Source organism: Pogona vitticeps, chromosome 5 (assembly GCF_051106095.1).
Source record: "Pogona vitticeps strain Pit_001003342236 chromosome 5, PviZW2.1, whole genome shotgun sequence".
Lineage (NCBI taxonomy): Eukaryota > Metazoa > Chordata > Lepidosauria > Squamata > Agamidae > Pogona > Pogona vitticeps.
The window spans coordinates 22,389,820-22,405,771 of record NC_135787.1 but is presented as its reverse complement, the minus strand read 5'-3'; the positions used below and the strand labels follow the sequence as shown (position 1 = coordinate 22,405,771).

The 15,952-nt window shown below is 42.3% G+C and overlaps 1 protein-coding gene across 1 annotated transcript in view; it reads left to right on the top strand.

Annotated features, from left to right (window-relative positions):
• Positions 1–15,952, top strand: part of TACR3 (tachykinin receptor 3) — a 47,848-nt gene that overhangs the window by 17,628 nt on the left and 14,268 nt on the right. Inside the window, exons 2-3 of the mRNA XM_020796406.3 lie at positions 6,486–6,674; positions 8,763–8,913. Of these exons, the coding sequence (XP_020652065.2) occupies positions 6,486–6,674; positions 8,763–8,913 (340 nt within the window). The remainder of the gene's footprint in view (positions 1–6,485; positions 6,675–8,762; positions 8,914–15,952) is intronic.

Genomic DNA, 15,952 nt, shown 5'->3' with positions numbered 1-15,952 from the left:
GAAGATTGACTCAGATAGTCAGGGCTACCTTTAATTTGTACACCTAATTGCTAATTCCAACTTGAGTAGGTGTATTAAATGAATGGGGACTTGATACATCACTACTTATGACAATTCCATTGAATCAATGAGTCTGCTTAAGTGAGCTGAACGTGCAGATACCAGTTTTAGAATTTAATCCTTTTACTAAAGACAAATCAGTCAAAGAAATGACTTTGGACACATTTTGTCTCTTGTGTTTTAAATCTCACCTATGACCAGGCTGCTGTTGCTTGCATATCTTGGCATAAGAGCAACAGCACAAGCCACAGTCACAAGTTGCTGCTAGTTAAGGAGTTGGTCCTTGCATTCATCATTACATGCCAGTTGTATGACTTGGGATATGATGATAAATACAAGTGGCAACTCCTTAACTGGCAACAATTATTTGCTATGATTTATGCTCTTGCACTTACTCCGGCACACATGGGCAGTAGGATTCTAACCACAGCAGTCATGTATGATAGCTTACAATACTGTGCTTCATAGAACCATTCACATCTTAATTTATGCCTATGTGTGTGCTCAGACCCATGACAATTCAATTTTGGAATAAATAGGGTTATTTTATTAGGGACTGGGTTAGGTGATGTGCCCGTTTTTGTTTGGAATTATTTCTCTTTCTCTTTTTGTTTCCACCTGATCAGCATCATGCTTGAAAAGAGAGAGGGAAAAGTAGGTATGACATAATTTCATCCAGAAAATGAGCAGAAAATGTGTCCCTCCTGGGTGAAAGGCATGGAAAATCCATTTACAGTTGCTACTGCCATGTTATGACCCAAACAACTAAGCACATGGCATGAAATCCAGGATTCTCAAATACAAACTTCTCCATTCTCATGGGGTTGACCTTGCCTACTGTGGAACATCATTTTAGTACATGGAAAATCTGAAACTTGACATTTTTTTAACTTTGAAGCTGTTATCCCTGAGTAACTCAGCCTGCCATTCTAATTTTCCACCTGGCATATTGTTAGATGAGAAATGGGTCTCTCTTTCTGTGACATATTGTTAAACTAGAAATGGGAAGATCATTCTTCCATTTAGAGAAGTAGGATGGCACACCAGGTACCAACAACATGGACATATATCCTACTCAGAGAACAGTTCAATATTGGAAGTTGTATCATGGGAGCATCCTCTATTTGAGGGAATCCTCTATTTCAGGGGTAGGCAAAATGAAGCATCCAGCCCACAGTTCCCTCTCCCCCATGGAACAGGGTGTTCCAGGTCATCCTCCAAGAATATGACAATCTTACTCAGTAGAAACCTTTTGATGGGTGATCTGCCATTAAAATAGAATTCCTCCAGTCCAGGATGTTTTTTGGCCAAAGGGGGGGGGGAGGGAGAGATGGAGTCAGTTTTTTTTTTCAGAAACTGAAAGTGACTGGCCACCATTGGGCCAGAAAACTTAAACATCCCTTCCACCCACAAGTGCTGGACTGGGGACATGAATATTTGCTAGACAGTAAAAGAAAAAAGGAAATGGATTCTAAACTGCACAATATGTCATGAAAGACCCAAAGTGATTCATGAAGACCTTAGCTCTAAAATTACAGTGCTGTTCAGAGAATCCTAAAATCACTGAATCATACAATAAGGGAGTTAGAAGAGTTCAGATACACTTTGAATCCAAATCAATGTACATCTGACAGATGGTTGACTAATTTTCTCAATGCCTTCAGCCTTGGAGAGTGCACCACCTCCTGCGGTAATTGGTTCCATTGCCAGTACTGCCATAGTGCTCTAACAGTTAGAAGGTTTTTCCTGATATTCAACTGAAACCTGGCTTCCTGTAACTTATTTTGTGCCCTGCAGCATGGGATGAACAAGAATAGACCCTGCCCCCCCCCATGTATGATAATCTTTCAAGTATTTGAAAAGTGCTATCTCCCCTCAGAGGATGAGATAGATGGACAGTGTCATCGAAGCTACCAACATGAATTCGACCAAACTCCAGGAGGGAGTGGAAAACAGGAGGGCCTGGCGTGCTCTGGTCCATGGGGTCACGAAGAGTTTGACACGACTAAACGACTAAACAACAACAACAATCTCCCTTCAAGGCAAAATATACCCAGTTGTTTCAGTCCTTTCTCATAGGGCTTAGTTTCCAGTCCCCTGATCACCCTTGTTGCCCTCCTCTGAACTTATTCCAGTTTGTAGGCACCCTTCTTAAAGTGTGGTGTCCAGAACTAAACACAGTACACAGGCCCAACCAGTGGCAAACAGCAGAGAATTCGTACTTCATGGGATTTGAGAACTATATTTCTATAAATGCAACCTAACATTATTGGAGTTTTACTTACAACCTTGCATGTTGTCTGTAGTGTGAGTAACTGGGAGAGACCTTGCTGAGCTGGGGTGGCTGTCTTTATCTATCCAGCACTAACCAATAGTTCCTTCCAGCTTTTAAATTCAAAGTTAGCCTCGCCTCTCTGCTGAGTGTTCTGTCCTTCCCTTTCTCATTGGTTAGTGGCAGCCGTTTGCACTGAAGGGACAGCAGTCATGTCTGTCTCCTGGACTCATACGGCAAGAGAGTTTGGAACTACAGCTGCATGGGATCATAAGAAGCTGTCTTATGCCAGCTCACTGGTCCATTTACCCTTGTTGTCTTCTCTGATTTGCTACAGACCTTCAGGTTCTTTGGCAAAGAGCTTTTCCATCATCACGTGCTGACTTGTCCTTTTTCAACCGGAAATGTCACAAACGGAACCAATGACATTTTATGTGCAAAGCATGTGCAGTGCCCCCTAACCTGGTGTCACCCCCTTGGGGAACTGGCCTTCATATCCCCGCCCTCTAATGCTTGGAACCACCTAGACCAGTGGTGGCGAACCTTTTTGGGCTCACATACCCAAACTGGGGGTGGGGGGACCAAAAACAGTGGGTGGTGTGCCACCACTGCAGCAGCGGCGGCAGCTTTGGAACCGGAAGTGGTGGCAGTGGAACGAGAAGTGGCAGCAAAAGGGGGAATTCCAGCATGGAGGTGCCTGAAGACCCCACTCCGGATCCACTACCAGCACCAGCTGCTCCGGATCTGCCTGCCGAAGCGCCAGCACCATGGCTGTAGCCGCCTTCTCAGGTTTGGCTGTGCGGGGGGGAGGAGTGATCTGATAATCTATGGCTCGTGTGCTGGCAGAAAGGGCTCCATGTGCCAGCTGTGGCACGCGTGCCATAGGTTCACCATCGCTGACCTAGACAAACTTTCCATGATCAGTCACCCCATCTCAGTTGCGCTTGTGCCTCTACGTACTGTATGTGTGTGTGCATGCACACCTGTGTGCATGTACACATTTGTGTATGTGTGTCCAAAGAATCATGTCCATTCAAGAGTGCACTGATATTCAATTCTATTAGAGATTTGTTGCGATTGTCACTGCTCATTCTGCAGATTACACACGCAGCTTTGGATGATCTAGCAAGTCTGGTCACACAGATGGGCACTTGTGCTCACTTGCACATAAGCAATTGAGCATTCTATGAACTATCATTAGCCAGCCCATATATATTTATTAATTCATAATAATAAAACAATCACTAATAGAGGAATTTTGCTGACTCACAGATTATAAGTAGCGCCACACATCCACCAAATTTTGCTGCCACCAGAAACAGACATCAGCTTGAAGCAGGAGAGAATCTTCAAGATTTATGAACATAATAAAACAAAAACATAAAATGGAGCAAAATGAGCTGGATAAAAGAAATAATAATAATAATCTGTCTGTGGTAGAGACTACTCAGAGGTGATAAAAGCAAAGCAAAACAGAAAGATGAGCATCTTTCATCTTGAACTGCCAAATCGGGACATATCACCTGTAGCCTTGGAATTGTGAAGATGGAAAGTTAAGTAGCAGAACAAAAGAGAGCCAAGTCTCATCAAAACTGTTCTGAAATCAGCCTTTTCAGAAATGTCATATTTTTGAGATAATAAAGCTGATGGGGGAAAAGTCAGGTGTGCTGCAGGAATTTTTCAGAGGAGAAAGACAAAACTAGACAATGATATGTTAGCATGATTTGAGAACCCAGTGTGTGTCACAACAACACACTACATTTCTTTGTGTACATTAATATAATTAAGAAATATAGGATTCAGGGGTACAAGCTCCCCTCCCTTCCACCGCCACCTCAGACGTCCTTGAGAGAAGCGAAAGGCTGAATTTCCAAAATGCACCAGAGAAAAAATTAACTGTTCAAATTTTGATGCTCAGATTTGAGCATTTGGATTCCAAAATGCCATCCCCTTCCTTTAATTTCTGTTTTTGAGATGTTGGTATATGTTTCAAGTCAGGGTCAGCTCTACTGCTGAGGGACGTGAGGCAACTAATTCAGGAGGCAGACAGGGAGATGTGTGGCAGAAGCAGCTCTTTGAGCTGTCCCTCCTGAGCTTCCCACACGTTCTCCTCCTTTGCAAGACAAAACATTGATGTTATGCTACCTGTTTTGGGCTCCCTAAACAAAGTACTGTATTCTGTTTCAGGTTTTGTGGAAGATACTTGCCCCTTTAAAGTAATTTTCAGCAGCCATTCTGGACCTGTAATGGGGAAGAATTGCCATCTCATACTTTACCTCAGGGATGTGGTGGCGCTGTGGGCTAAACCGCAGAAGCCTGTGCTGCAGGGTCAGAAGACCAACAGTCGTAAGAGCGAATCCATGCAACGGAGTGAGCGCCTGTCACTTGTCCCAGCTCCTGCCAACCTAGCGGTTCGAAAGCATGCAAATGCAAGTAGATAAATAGGGACCACCTCGGTGGGAAGGTAACAGCGTTCCATGTCTAAGTCGCACTGGCCATGTGACCACGGAAGATTGTCTTCGGACAAAACGCTGGCTCTATGGCTTGGAAACGGGGATGAGCACCGCCCCCTAGAGTCGAACACGACTGGACAAAATTGTCAAGGGGAACCTTTACCTTTACCTTTACCTTACCTCAGACAGCAGAGTGTCTTGCATAGCCTTACAACATGCTACACAGCAAACAGGCATGATGTTTGGAAAAGTCTTGCCATAACTGGCAAAGAAATAAGCAACAAAGATTTAACACACAGTTACCACAATAACTGTGTACAGTTATTCCTCAATCATCCATCCTATATGCAGGCAGAAAATGGGGGGGGGGGGGGGGAAGCATGTATATTTCACCAGATTTTTCAAGGGGGAATTGAAATTCTGTATCAGTTTCACAGAGATGGAGCTTACCATTAACAGTAGTTGCAGCTTAGGATTGTTGTTTTTTTAAAGCATGAAACCTTCCAGATGTTATTGGAGCAACTGCACCTTAGCCAGAATAGCCAGTATTGAATTACAATGGGAGCTGAAGTTTAGCAGCATCGGAAGAGCCATCTAAACTAAAATGTATTGGAAAGAAAAAGTGAGTGAAAACCATAAATGAATGAAGTGGAATGAGTGGTACACGGACCCAAATCCTGTTACATACATTAAACCTGTGGAAAGTGATGATGCCACCAATGGGAAGATTTTCAGTCATTAAAGACTTCCCGCTGCTATCGCATGGCTCATTCAGCTTGCATGCAATCAGTTTCATTGCAAACAAAGTGTGGGAATCCTGGAACAGAAATAGGAAGTCTTTAATGCCTGGATATCTTCCCCTACTGGTGACATCATCACTCATCCACAGGCATAACTGTCACAACAGGATTTTGGCCAATAATAAAAAGTGGAAAACCATAAGCAGTTGTGCTCTCACAGACTATGCCCCCTCATAGATGCTTTTTTCACAATGTTCTTGTACCTTCTTATGTTGTCTTTTCTTTCCTGTTTTTTTTCTCAGCCCTTCTTTCTTGCCTTCATTGTTTCTCTTTAACACTGTGGGAAATTCCATTTTGGCTTTACAGCTTGGAGAGACCCCATCCAGTATAGCTGTTAGCCATGTAGCTTGGGGATTCTGGAGGTTTTAGTCCAGAAAAGTAATTTTTCCAAGTTCTGATAGTGCTGCAAACATTCAGCGTGTAAAACTGCATAGTAAACATCCTGTCTCAGGAACTTTTCTCCTTTGTGTGTGGGGACAGAAGAAAGGAATACCATGAATCCAATGCATACATTATTTATTCTCTGCATCAGGCAAACCCAGTCCCAGCCAGTGTCAAGATAAGGCAGACGCAATCCTCCAGAGGAGGAATGGATAGGGAAAAAGGAAAAGTCAGAGCAATGAATCATGCTGCGAACTTGGTGGGCAATTCCTGTGTGGGTGATTACTGTGGGCTGACCAAAGCTTTCAATTATTTGATTTATGTCTTGTGACACAGTAGCCATTTCCTTGAGAGCCGCTATCCTCAACGAGGTGTGACAGAGAGGTCTCCGAGGAATTAATTTCATTTTCTTTATTATATGGGAAGAGAAAACAGATGCCCCCCGAGTTACTATTTCCCTACCATTTCTAATTTTCTAATATTCTCAATGGTGCTTTTTGTTTCATTTTATTGTCACAGATATATGGCCATTATCGACCCTCTGAAGCCCAGACTGTCTGCCACAGCTACCAAAGTGGTGATTGCCAGCATATGGATCCTGGCATTCTTGCTCGCCTTTCCTCAATGTCTCTTTTCTAAGACTAAAGTGATGCCCGGGAGAACCCTGTGCTATGTTTTCTGGCCGGGGGGAATGAAGCAGCGTTTTACGTAAGTCAAGCAATTCAATGACTGTGCACTTTTGCTTGCCTTTTGAGTCTGCCCTCAAAGCAAAACCTGGGAGGTTTTCCTTAGTAAGAGTGAAGAATCAATGTATCGACATGCTAAGACAATCTATAACCAAGCAATAGTAGATTGATGCTCTGGATCCCAAGGTATCATCCTACCCAGTGGACGTGGGCCACTTTTGCAGTAGCAGAGAATCTGCTCCAGACTTCTCCAGGCTGCACAAGGCGCTGAATCTTATTTGGAAGGCCTCTGGTAAAGCCTGGACTGTAACCTGGAATGGATTCACCGCTGCTGCAAAATTGAAATCTTCAGGATTCGGTGCTCCTACCCTTGCTTAGTTTCTCTGGACAGCTTCCACATGTTTGTTATATCCACTCTTCTTTCAAGGCTGTGCTTATAAGAGCAATATGATATCTGTGCTGTGAGAGCCAACCAAAGGCTAAGCAGTTTATAGGTTGGATTAATAAATGACCAAAAACAATCTGCTAAGAATTAGAGGGTGAGGAAAAGAGAGCAAAAAAGGAGAGAAAAGGCACCCACCCCTTCATCATTCCCACCATCACTCATGCCATCTGATACGAGTAGAAGCAGTGAGTGCACTTCCCCAATGCTCCAGACCTTAAAGGTTTTCTGGTGCTGTGGAAAAGCGTCAGTAAGAATGACAGATTCCACAAGTTCAGCTTTGTCCCAGTGTGACACCCACCAGATGTGTTGGGACTACAACTCCCATCACTGGTCAAGGGTGATGGGAGTTTATTTCTGTCTGTGTTTGAGGAGGCTGCACTTACAGTCCCCTGATCTCGTGTGATTTTAGGCGTAGATCCATCCTAAAGAAACTTGGACCACCATGAACAAATCTGATCTCATCAAATTTTGGAAGCTAAGCAGGACTCCAGTTAGTAATAAGAATGAAAGATTACCAGATACCGTAGTACCAAGGATCTCCAGGTAGAGCACTGCCCAACCACTTCCTTCAGCTAGCCATTGTATAGAAAAACACCAGTGAGTGGGACAAAAGGGAAAGGATGCAGAGTGGAATCTCAGCACATAGGAAAGTACAGTAGGACTGCGGTATCTGCAGGAGATTGGTTCCAAGCCCCACCATGGGTGCTGAAGAACACAGAAGTATCAAATACAGTACAATACTGGCATCCTCTAGTGGCCAGTTCTAGTAAATACACATGGAAACACATAAATACTTATTTCTGGGGGTTTTTTATTTAGTATTTTCAGGCAGTAGATAAGTAAATTAGTGGATATTGATCTCTTGGACAGGGTGTTCCTACTGTATAGTTTAAACTTCCCCCTAATCTTACACTGAGAAGGAGGTTGATTCTCTCTTTCCCTTCACAGGGTTGTGGTAAGGAGAAAGTGGAGGGATGTATGTATAATGTATGTATGTACACATGTATACTTCTCAAGCTCTCTGAAGTAAAGGCCGGATAGAACTGTAATTGTGTATTCTCTCAGCATGAGTTGGAAGAGAATTTGGCAGCTCATAACTGCACTCCTCTCTTTTTGTAAAATCTCTTTCACTCTCCCTGGTGGTAAGGAAAAGGTATGTGTGAGAGAGGAAAGGGAACGAGTGAGAAGGACATTCACCCTAGTCCACAGTCTCCTATCCATCGTTGCATACAGCAACACAAGGTGTCTGAGGAAGCAGACTGCAGTTCACAAAAATATGTGTCAAATAAAACTAGTTAGTTTTTAAGGTGTGACTGGATTCTCTCCTTTTTTTCAGTATGCAAAACATTGCCCAAGCCTTAGCAATCTGTGCAAGCTATTCCTTTGCATCTGCATCACTCACTCATCTTCTGCTACTTTCAGGAGACAAACAGGGGCATCTTCTCCCTTTTTCATGCATATCAGTTCTTATTCCCTCCTCACTGAAGGCAGGGATGTTTGGGACTAAGAATGTGTGACTAAAATCCCCTTTTAGCTTTTAGTTATGTTACCCCAGTCCTCCTTCACCTGAAACCCACTGAATGTTTTTAACAATACAGTCAGACTTTTTTGTTCTGAGTTGTTGTTTCCAGAAGAACGTGCCAATTCAATGTTTTTCTCTTCCAGGTACCACGTGATTGTGATTGCTTTGGTCTACTGCTTCCCTCTGCTTGTTATGGGCATCACTTACACAATTGTTGGAATTACTCTTTGGGGTGGAGAGATTCCAGGCGACACATCTGATAAATATCATGAACAGCTGAAAGCAAAAAGAAAGGTACTCTACAGTCACATCTTGCTTAATTATGACTAACTACGTAATCATTTGTGATTATGGCTTCCAAATTTTAATTTCAAAATCAGTGGCTTCTTGGCAGAACTTGATGGTATCAAGTACAGAATCCCTTTTTCCATGTAAAAAGGATGATAAGATGGAGTATTTTAAATTATTTTTCACTTTCTTTTTGTTCATTTTCTGTGTTGCATGTTGTTTAGCATTTTGACCTTGCCAAGCTTGGGGTTGTTGTTGTTGCTGCTGCTACTGTTGTTTTTATTATATTTATTATATTTTATGTTTATTATATTTGCTCTGTCAAAAATGGCACTCAAGGCAGTTAACAAAAACAGAATTCGGGTTTAAAAAAACATTAATGTAAACACAGGCTAACACACAATTCAAAATAGATTGGTGAAAGCAAACAAAACATAGCTCTTAGTTATAATGGTGTATTATGTGTATATAAAGGCTAAAGTTATTCCCACCCACTTGAGAACGTTGGGTGTGCATCCGTTTTGTACAAATCACAAATTCTAAACTAAATGAGCTGAATTCTCACCTGTTTGTACGAGGTCCAGATCAAACCAGAATGGACAGATTTGGCCCCAGATGGCAGCAAAATGAATTCACAGCTTCTTTGTATCCAGATTGATTAGGGCAAAAATCACTTTCGCTTGCTAGGTTTTCTTAAAGCAAACTGTGAAGATGCCTAGCACACAAACCTAGTTGTCTGAAATTTAGTATGGCTATTCCCCCTTTAGGGTTCAAGTTTCATGTATCTCAGACTGTGACTACATGGTAAAAAAGCAAGGGATTTGCTAAGCTTATAAAATGGGTGAATTCAAAATATTTTTAATGACCACATGACGCAAAGGCTGGTTTGAATCAATCCAGCCTTTTTTGCTCTCAATACAGCTTTTTATTCTCTGCCACTAGGAGACTTCTATTTTTTTCAAGCCAGCATGATTCAAACAGCTTCCCTCCCCCATGTAATTAGTTGTAATACATTCTTCTAAAGATGTCCCTCATATTCTTTCACCTCCCCCAAACATCCTCCATTTTTTTAAAAAAAACTTCCATATATGAGATTAATACTAGATCACCCTATCACCGTATCACTGGGTCATCATTATTATTTCATGTGATGTCGCCACACTTTTATTTTTTGTTCCTTTTCTTCTTTGACGTCTGCTGCTTCTTGGGTGAACTCACCAGCCTTAATCCAATTGCTAGTCCATCCAAAAGTAGATTTATTGAACCATTTGCTGGATGGTGAGGCAACATCTATGTAATCCCATTGATTCAATGGTTGAAATCCTGTTGTCTAGCATAAGAACATCTGTAACTTTCAGTCTGTTCTGAGCTGGCAAATAAATCTCCACACACTTCTTAATCAAATGTATGTGTGTGTGTGTGTGTGTGTGTGTGTGTGTGTGCGCGCGCGCGCGCACACACACACACACACACACACACACAAGAATTGCAGTGGATAGTTTGTTAACAACAAACTGAAAGCTAGAAATATTTCTATGGTAAGCAATGGGATTTTATCCAATGTGTTTAGTGTTGCTGGGATTACAAATTGTTTTCAGGCTAATGTTTTGATGTGACATGCTCCATTTATCATCATTGTCACCATCTTAGAACTGAAGAACTGGAAGTGACCCTATGAATCATGAGTCCAGCCTCTGTCAAGGAGGCACAGTGGGGAATCAAACTCCCAGCATCTGATTCTCCAGCCAGATCATAGAATCATAGAATAGTGAAGTCGGAAGGGGCCTATAAGTCCATCAAGTCCAACCCCCTGCTCAATGCAGGAACACAAATCAAAGGATATCTGTCAGGTTGTTGTCTGAGTTTCTCTTGAATGCCTCCAGTGATGGAGCACTCACCACCTCTCGAGGTAACTGGTTCCACTGTCTTACTGTTCTAACAAACAGTTAGGACGTTTTTCCTGATATTCAACCAAAATCCGGCTTCCTGTAACTTGTGCCCATTGTTTCGTGTCCTGCACTTGGAGATGATCGAGAACAGATCCTGCCCCTTCTCTGTATGATAGCCATTCAAGTATTTGAAAACTTATCATGTCACACCTCTGTCTTCTTTTCTCAAGGCTAAACATGCTCAATTATTTCAGTCTTTCCTCATAGAGCTTGGTTTCTGTCCTTTAAATCAGGACAGAAACACAATATCACAAAGGTGCTTAGAAGAATCCATTTGTGTGTGTGTGTGTGTGTGTGAGAGAGAGAGAGGGAGAGAGAGAGAGATTGCCAATTAGCACCTTGTTACCACCTTAAGGCAGCTTTTACTGTTAGAGCTCCATGCAAACTAAGCTCTCTGCCTGCTGACCTCTGCAAATTGTCCTCTGGACAGCTATAGCGATTCACTCAGGAAAGCCTAATTTGATAAACTGCAAATGCACATCAGGCCAAGCAGCATTTTCCCTACTGTGTGATAGCACCTTTAGAGCTCCTGTTTTCGACAACACGTGTCAGTTCCTTGAAACATCCAGTTCCGGCCCAGGCAACCCACTGGTATTTCCCTGGTTCGTAATGTACCATAAAACTGTTTTTACGAGTATAGTCTTTTTTGTCATTCTGCCTCTTGCTTGAAAAATACTCTAAGCAGTAATAAAAGAAATCCTGGAAGTCTTGGTTAAAACGATGGTCCCATTTATCAGTCTCACTCTTTTCCATAACTTTAATGAAGTTTTGTTTCTCCATTACTGAACATGGTGTACTTTTTAGCATAATGCATGGGATGACATACTTACCTAATAGGTCTCCCACTCATTCCCATCACATACATCCCGATACTGAAAGCATCAACATATTTCCATTTGCAAGCACATTTGATGGCTCGCCAGAGTGCAGCATGTGTCTGTTCTGGAGGGATGTTCTTTTAAATGTATACTGCCTGTCTCTTTCTTTTGCTGTTTTAAATCTGAATGCTCCTTGTGACTGTGAGCTTCTGAGAACAAACAGAATATAAGCTTACATACATAGAAAACAAAAAGGATCTGTACTGGATATTTCTGAATTCCCTGCTTTCTGCAAAGTGCATGGAGAGAAACTGAACCCCACCAGAATTCTTTAATCCACCCCCTCCCGCCCCCTCCCTGTTAGCACCAGAGAAAAGGAGTTATCCTCTACCTTCCTCTTGTTTGTGTGAGAGTAGGTAAGACCCAATAAGAAAGAACTACCAATGTAAACTGGAGAAATACCTCCAGTGACAGAGGGGAGGCAACTCTCAAGGGAAGAAAATCCAGGATATGTGTCACCCCAACTAGGAAGATCACACTACAGCAAGGGGGGGGGGAAGAGAGAAAGAAGGTGGAGAAACAACGGAACTGTGCGTTCATTAAGCCTAGTGAGGCAACAACTTCTAGCAGCCAAGCTGGAGTGCCACAAACAAGCAGCAAATTATTTCACTGGTCCTGTTGTATTTTGACTCCCAAAGAGGGGAGGAGGGGCTTGCCTTACGTGCCCAAAGCACTCAGTTGGCTTCGGATATTATGCCCCTGGCTTGAACATAAGAAGTACCATTTGCTGCTCCTCTACAGAGCAGGAAAAAATAAGCAGTGTGGTTTATTCTGTTTAAAAGTCCATTTTATATAATATTGGACAAGCTATTAAATTGCAACAGCTCAAGCTTTTGCTGCAGCCCCACAATCTGTAAATGTAAATAACCAATGTCACCACAAACAGTGGGCATGATCCTCCAGGACTGGATTCACCTTTTCTTGTCAGCAGGAGGAGCAGGGAGAGGAGGGATAAAGGCAGTGGGTAGAAAGAAGGCTTCCTCCCTGTGCAAGCACCCCAAAGCCTACGATGTTGGCTGCCTTCTGAAAAAAAAACAAAGATAATGCAAGATTTGGTCTATTCTACCAACCTGTACTCCTCATTTTTGAGACTCTGTGGCTACAACATGGACTGTGATCTAATTTGATTAATTGCAAATATTTCAATAAAATTAACTACTGCTCTATTAAGTTATACTAACAAGTTAGACTAGGACTCAGAAGACCTGGGTTCAAATCTCTGCTCAGCTATGGAAACTCACTGAGGGGAGTGCAGTGGCAATGGTAAAAGCCACTCCTTAAGCATCTTACTTTGGCAACCCTGTTAGGGTCACTGTCAGATGTGATTTCATAAGACACAAATTGTATCTCGTTAGTTTGTGAGAACAGTGGAGTGCACAGAACATCGAATAAAAAGTCTCTTTTTTTGGACTGCAATCTTTCTTATGTGGAATAGACACAGCTTAACTTAGGGCAAGACTGTAGCATTCTGGCCCTCAAAGACAGCCAATTTTGACTGCTAAGTGAAAAGAACCCACTTTTTAACCTCACATTCAAAGCTAGGAGTACTGCATTGATACAGTACAGTTCTGGTAGACTTCAGATGTGAGAAGGCAAACCCCATCTCCTGAAACTTAAGAAGGTCAAATTCAAGTATATATAAACCTGAAATCCATTGTAACACTAAAATACTGTCAGAGCCATTCCACAGGCAAGTTAGCATCTGTTGATGGGTAAAATCATATGTATTTTTCCACGTTAGTGACATCAAGTGTAAGGATGTGTTACAGGAAACCAAGATCATTCATGCTCTTATATTTCTGGTCTCTGTGTATAGGTGTGAAATCTAATGGGGGAAAAGTGATTTGTTTAAAATGTAGTGCTGGAAAAGAGCTTTGCAGATAAAGAAAATGAAATGAGTCCTAAATCAAATCAAGCCAGAACTATGTCTGGAGGCCACCATAATGAAACTGAGGCTGCTCTGCTTTTAGCACCTCATAAGAAGGCAAGACTCACTGGAAAAGACAATAATGCTGGGAAAGGTTGAGAGCAGCAGGAAAAGAGGAAGGCCAAATGCAAGATGGGTTGACTCCCAAAAGGAAACCACAGGCTTGAGTTTACAAGAGCTGAGCAGGGCTATTGAGGACAGGACATTTTGGAGATTGTTCTCAGATAAGGTTACCATGGGGGGGGGGGGCCTTCATGGCATATAGCAACAACAAACTTGAATTCACACAAGTCCAGCACCTCTGTTGAGATGAGCTGTTCTGTATGCCCAATATATAATCACTTGGAGAGGAAGAAAGAACAAGCAGCATTGTTTTAATATATGCTGAATATATCATTCAAGAGTCTCATATTTAGGTCCTTAGCATGACTTATAACTTGCAAGAAAGTGAACATCCATTTCAGTATCATCCGTTAAAATGCTTCCTGCTGTTTTCAGCATATAAAGTGAATACTACAGTGAAGCAAATGGTAATTCCGAGCTAATTTTCGGGGTTATGGCCACCACTCCCTTTTCTTTTAGCAAAAGAGCTTCTACTCCTCAGGATTTGCCAGGTTCTGATTGTGATGATAAAGTGAGAAATCGCTTGCTGTGACAGAGTCTAAGTGCCAAAGGAAATGTATTTGGAAGCAAAGCTTGGAACAAAGAGGTCTCTTGATTTCACATTAGGAAAAGGAGAATAAGCCCATTTCATAGTGAAAGGAATGCTCTGCCAGTTTCAATACAGCTTGAAAGCTATGGAATAGGAAACTGCCACCACTGTCAGTTACTAAATAAGCAGTCCTCCAAAACCGGTCCACCCCTAGGAAACAGACAGCAAAGGAATGATACATTAAAATAGTTTAAGAAAGGTTATGATTTTGCTAAGAGCAAGTTAGCTGATTGGGTTTTGGAGACCATTTGACATAGAATTTTCCTTCCCCTTACCTGATTCTTCATTTTGTGTTCAACCCACATTCCAGACAACAAAGAAAAAAGGCAAAGAAACTGTTCACTAAGTTAATAGGGTTTAGGTTTCCTTTTCCTTTTTTTCAATCCAGTGGGACACAAAAATGAAAAATTGGGGGGGGGGGGGAGACAAGAGAAAGGGATAGAGTTGGAAAGTTAGTGAATGTATCATCTCAGAAATGGGAAAAGGTGGCTGAGGGGGTGCACTGCACACTCGATTGCTTCAGAGGAGTCAGCGACCCCTTAATCACAATTTTGCTGTGGAAAATGGAAAAGCCAATCTGCTTTAAGGGACACACCCCATGTGTTTTGCTCACTCTCACATAACATTTTTTTCTCAATTTCAGACAGTTTTCAAGGGATATGCAGCCAGTTGGATCCAAGGGACGGACCCTTTAAGTGGGTCCAAAATTGTCCAAAATCCCCTCTCCTCTTGTTTAATAGGTCAACCTCAGGATCTGTCTCTTTGGTCAGGTGGTCTACTGCACCGATTTCCTGTTTTCACAAATGGGAAGCTAGAGGGCAAAATCATGTTGAATACCAGAGGTGTGTGGTAGTATGCCAATGTCATCATTATTATCATCATCTTAGAACTACAGAACTGGAAGGGATGCTATGGATCGAGTCCAGACCATGTCAGTGAGGCACAAGGGGAATTGAACTCTCAGTGTTCAACTCCACAGCCAGATACCTAACCCACTGAGCTATCCAGCTGTTCATTACTTTGCTTGACCGGTGTTGCGCAAGTGCAGAGTGCCCCTTCCACATGATTATGGACATACTCTTTCCACGGAGTCTTCAACTACTGAGGAACTTGCATTCCAGACCATTGCATGAGCAGAGTCCCAGAACAGGATTCTGCACAGATTCACCTCTTGGCTAACTAGCCTCTTCTTCCCAGCCCAGAAGGTAAAAGGTCAACTTGCCCATGGGCAGCTTTTGTGACCAAAGAAACAGTTCAGACGTATCCCTCTAAGACAAGTTGTAATGAAACAGTAGGCTTTCTTTGGTACAGATCTAGGCGCTACACTGCCTAACACTTTGCCCTCTGCCTTCTTTGCATTGTTGTGTCAACTAAAGTTTCCCCATTACATTTTCCATAGGTTCCATTTGTACCTGTCCCTGGTTGCTTTTCTCATATTGAATTTAGCTGGCACTCAAACAGCTAAGACGTTCGTAACTAGGCATTCAGTTGGTGACTTTCTGCGCCGTGATCTTCCAGGTTAATTCATTGTCCAGTCTTGCTGTAAGAAGCAATAGCTTGGCTTTTATTTGAATGAACA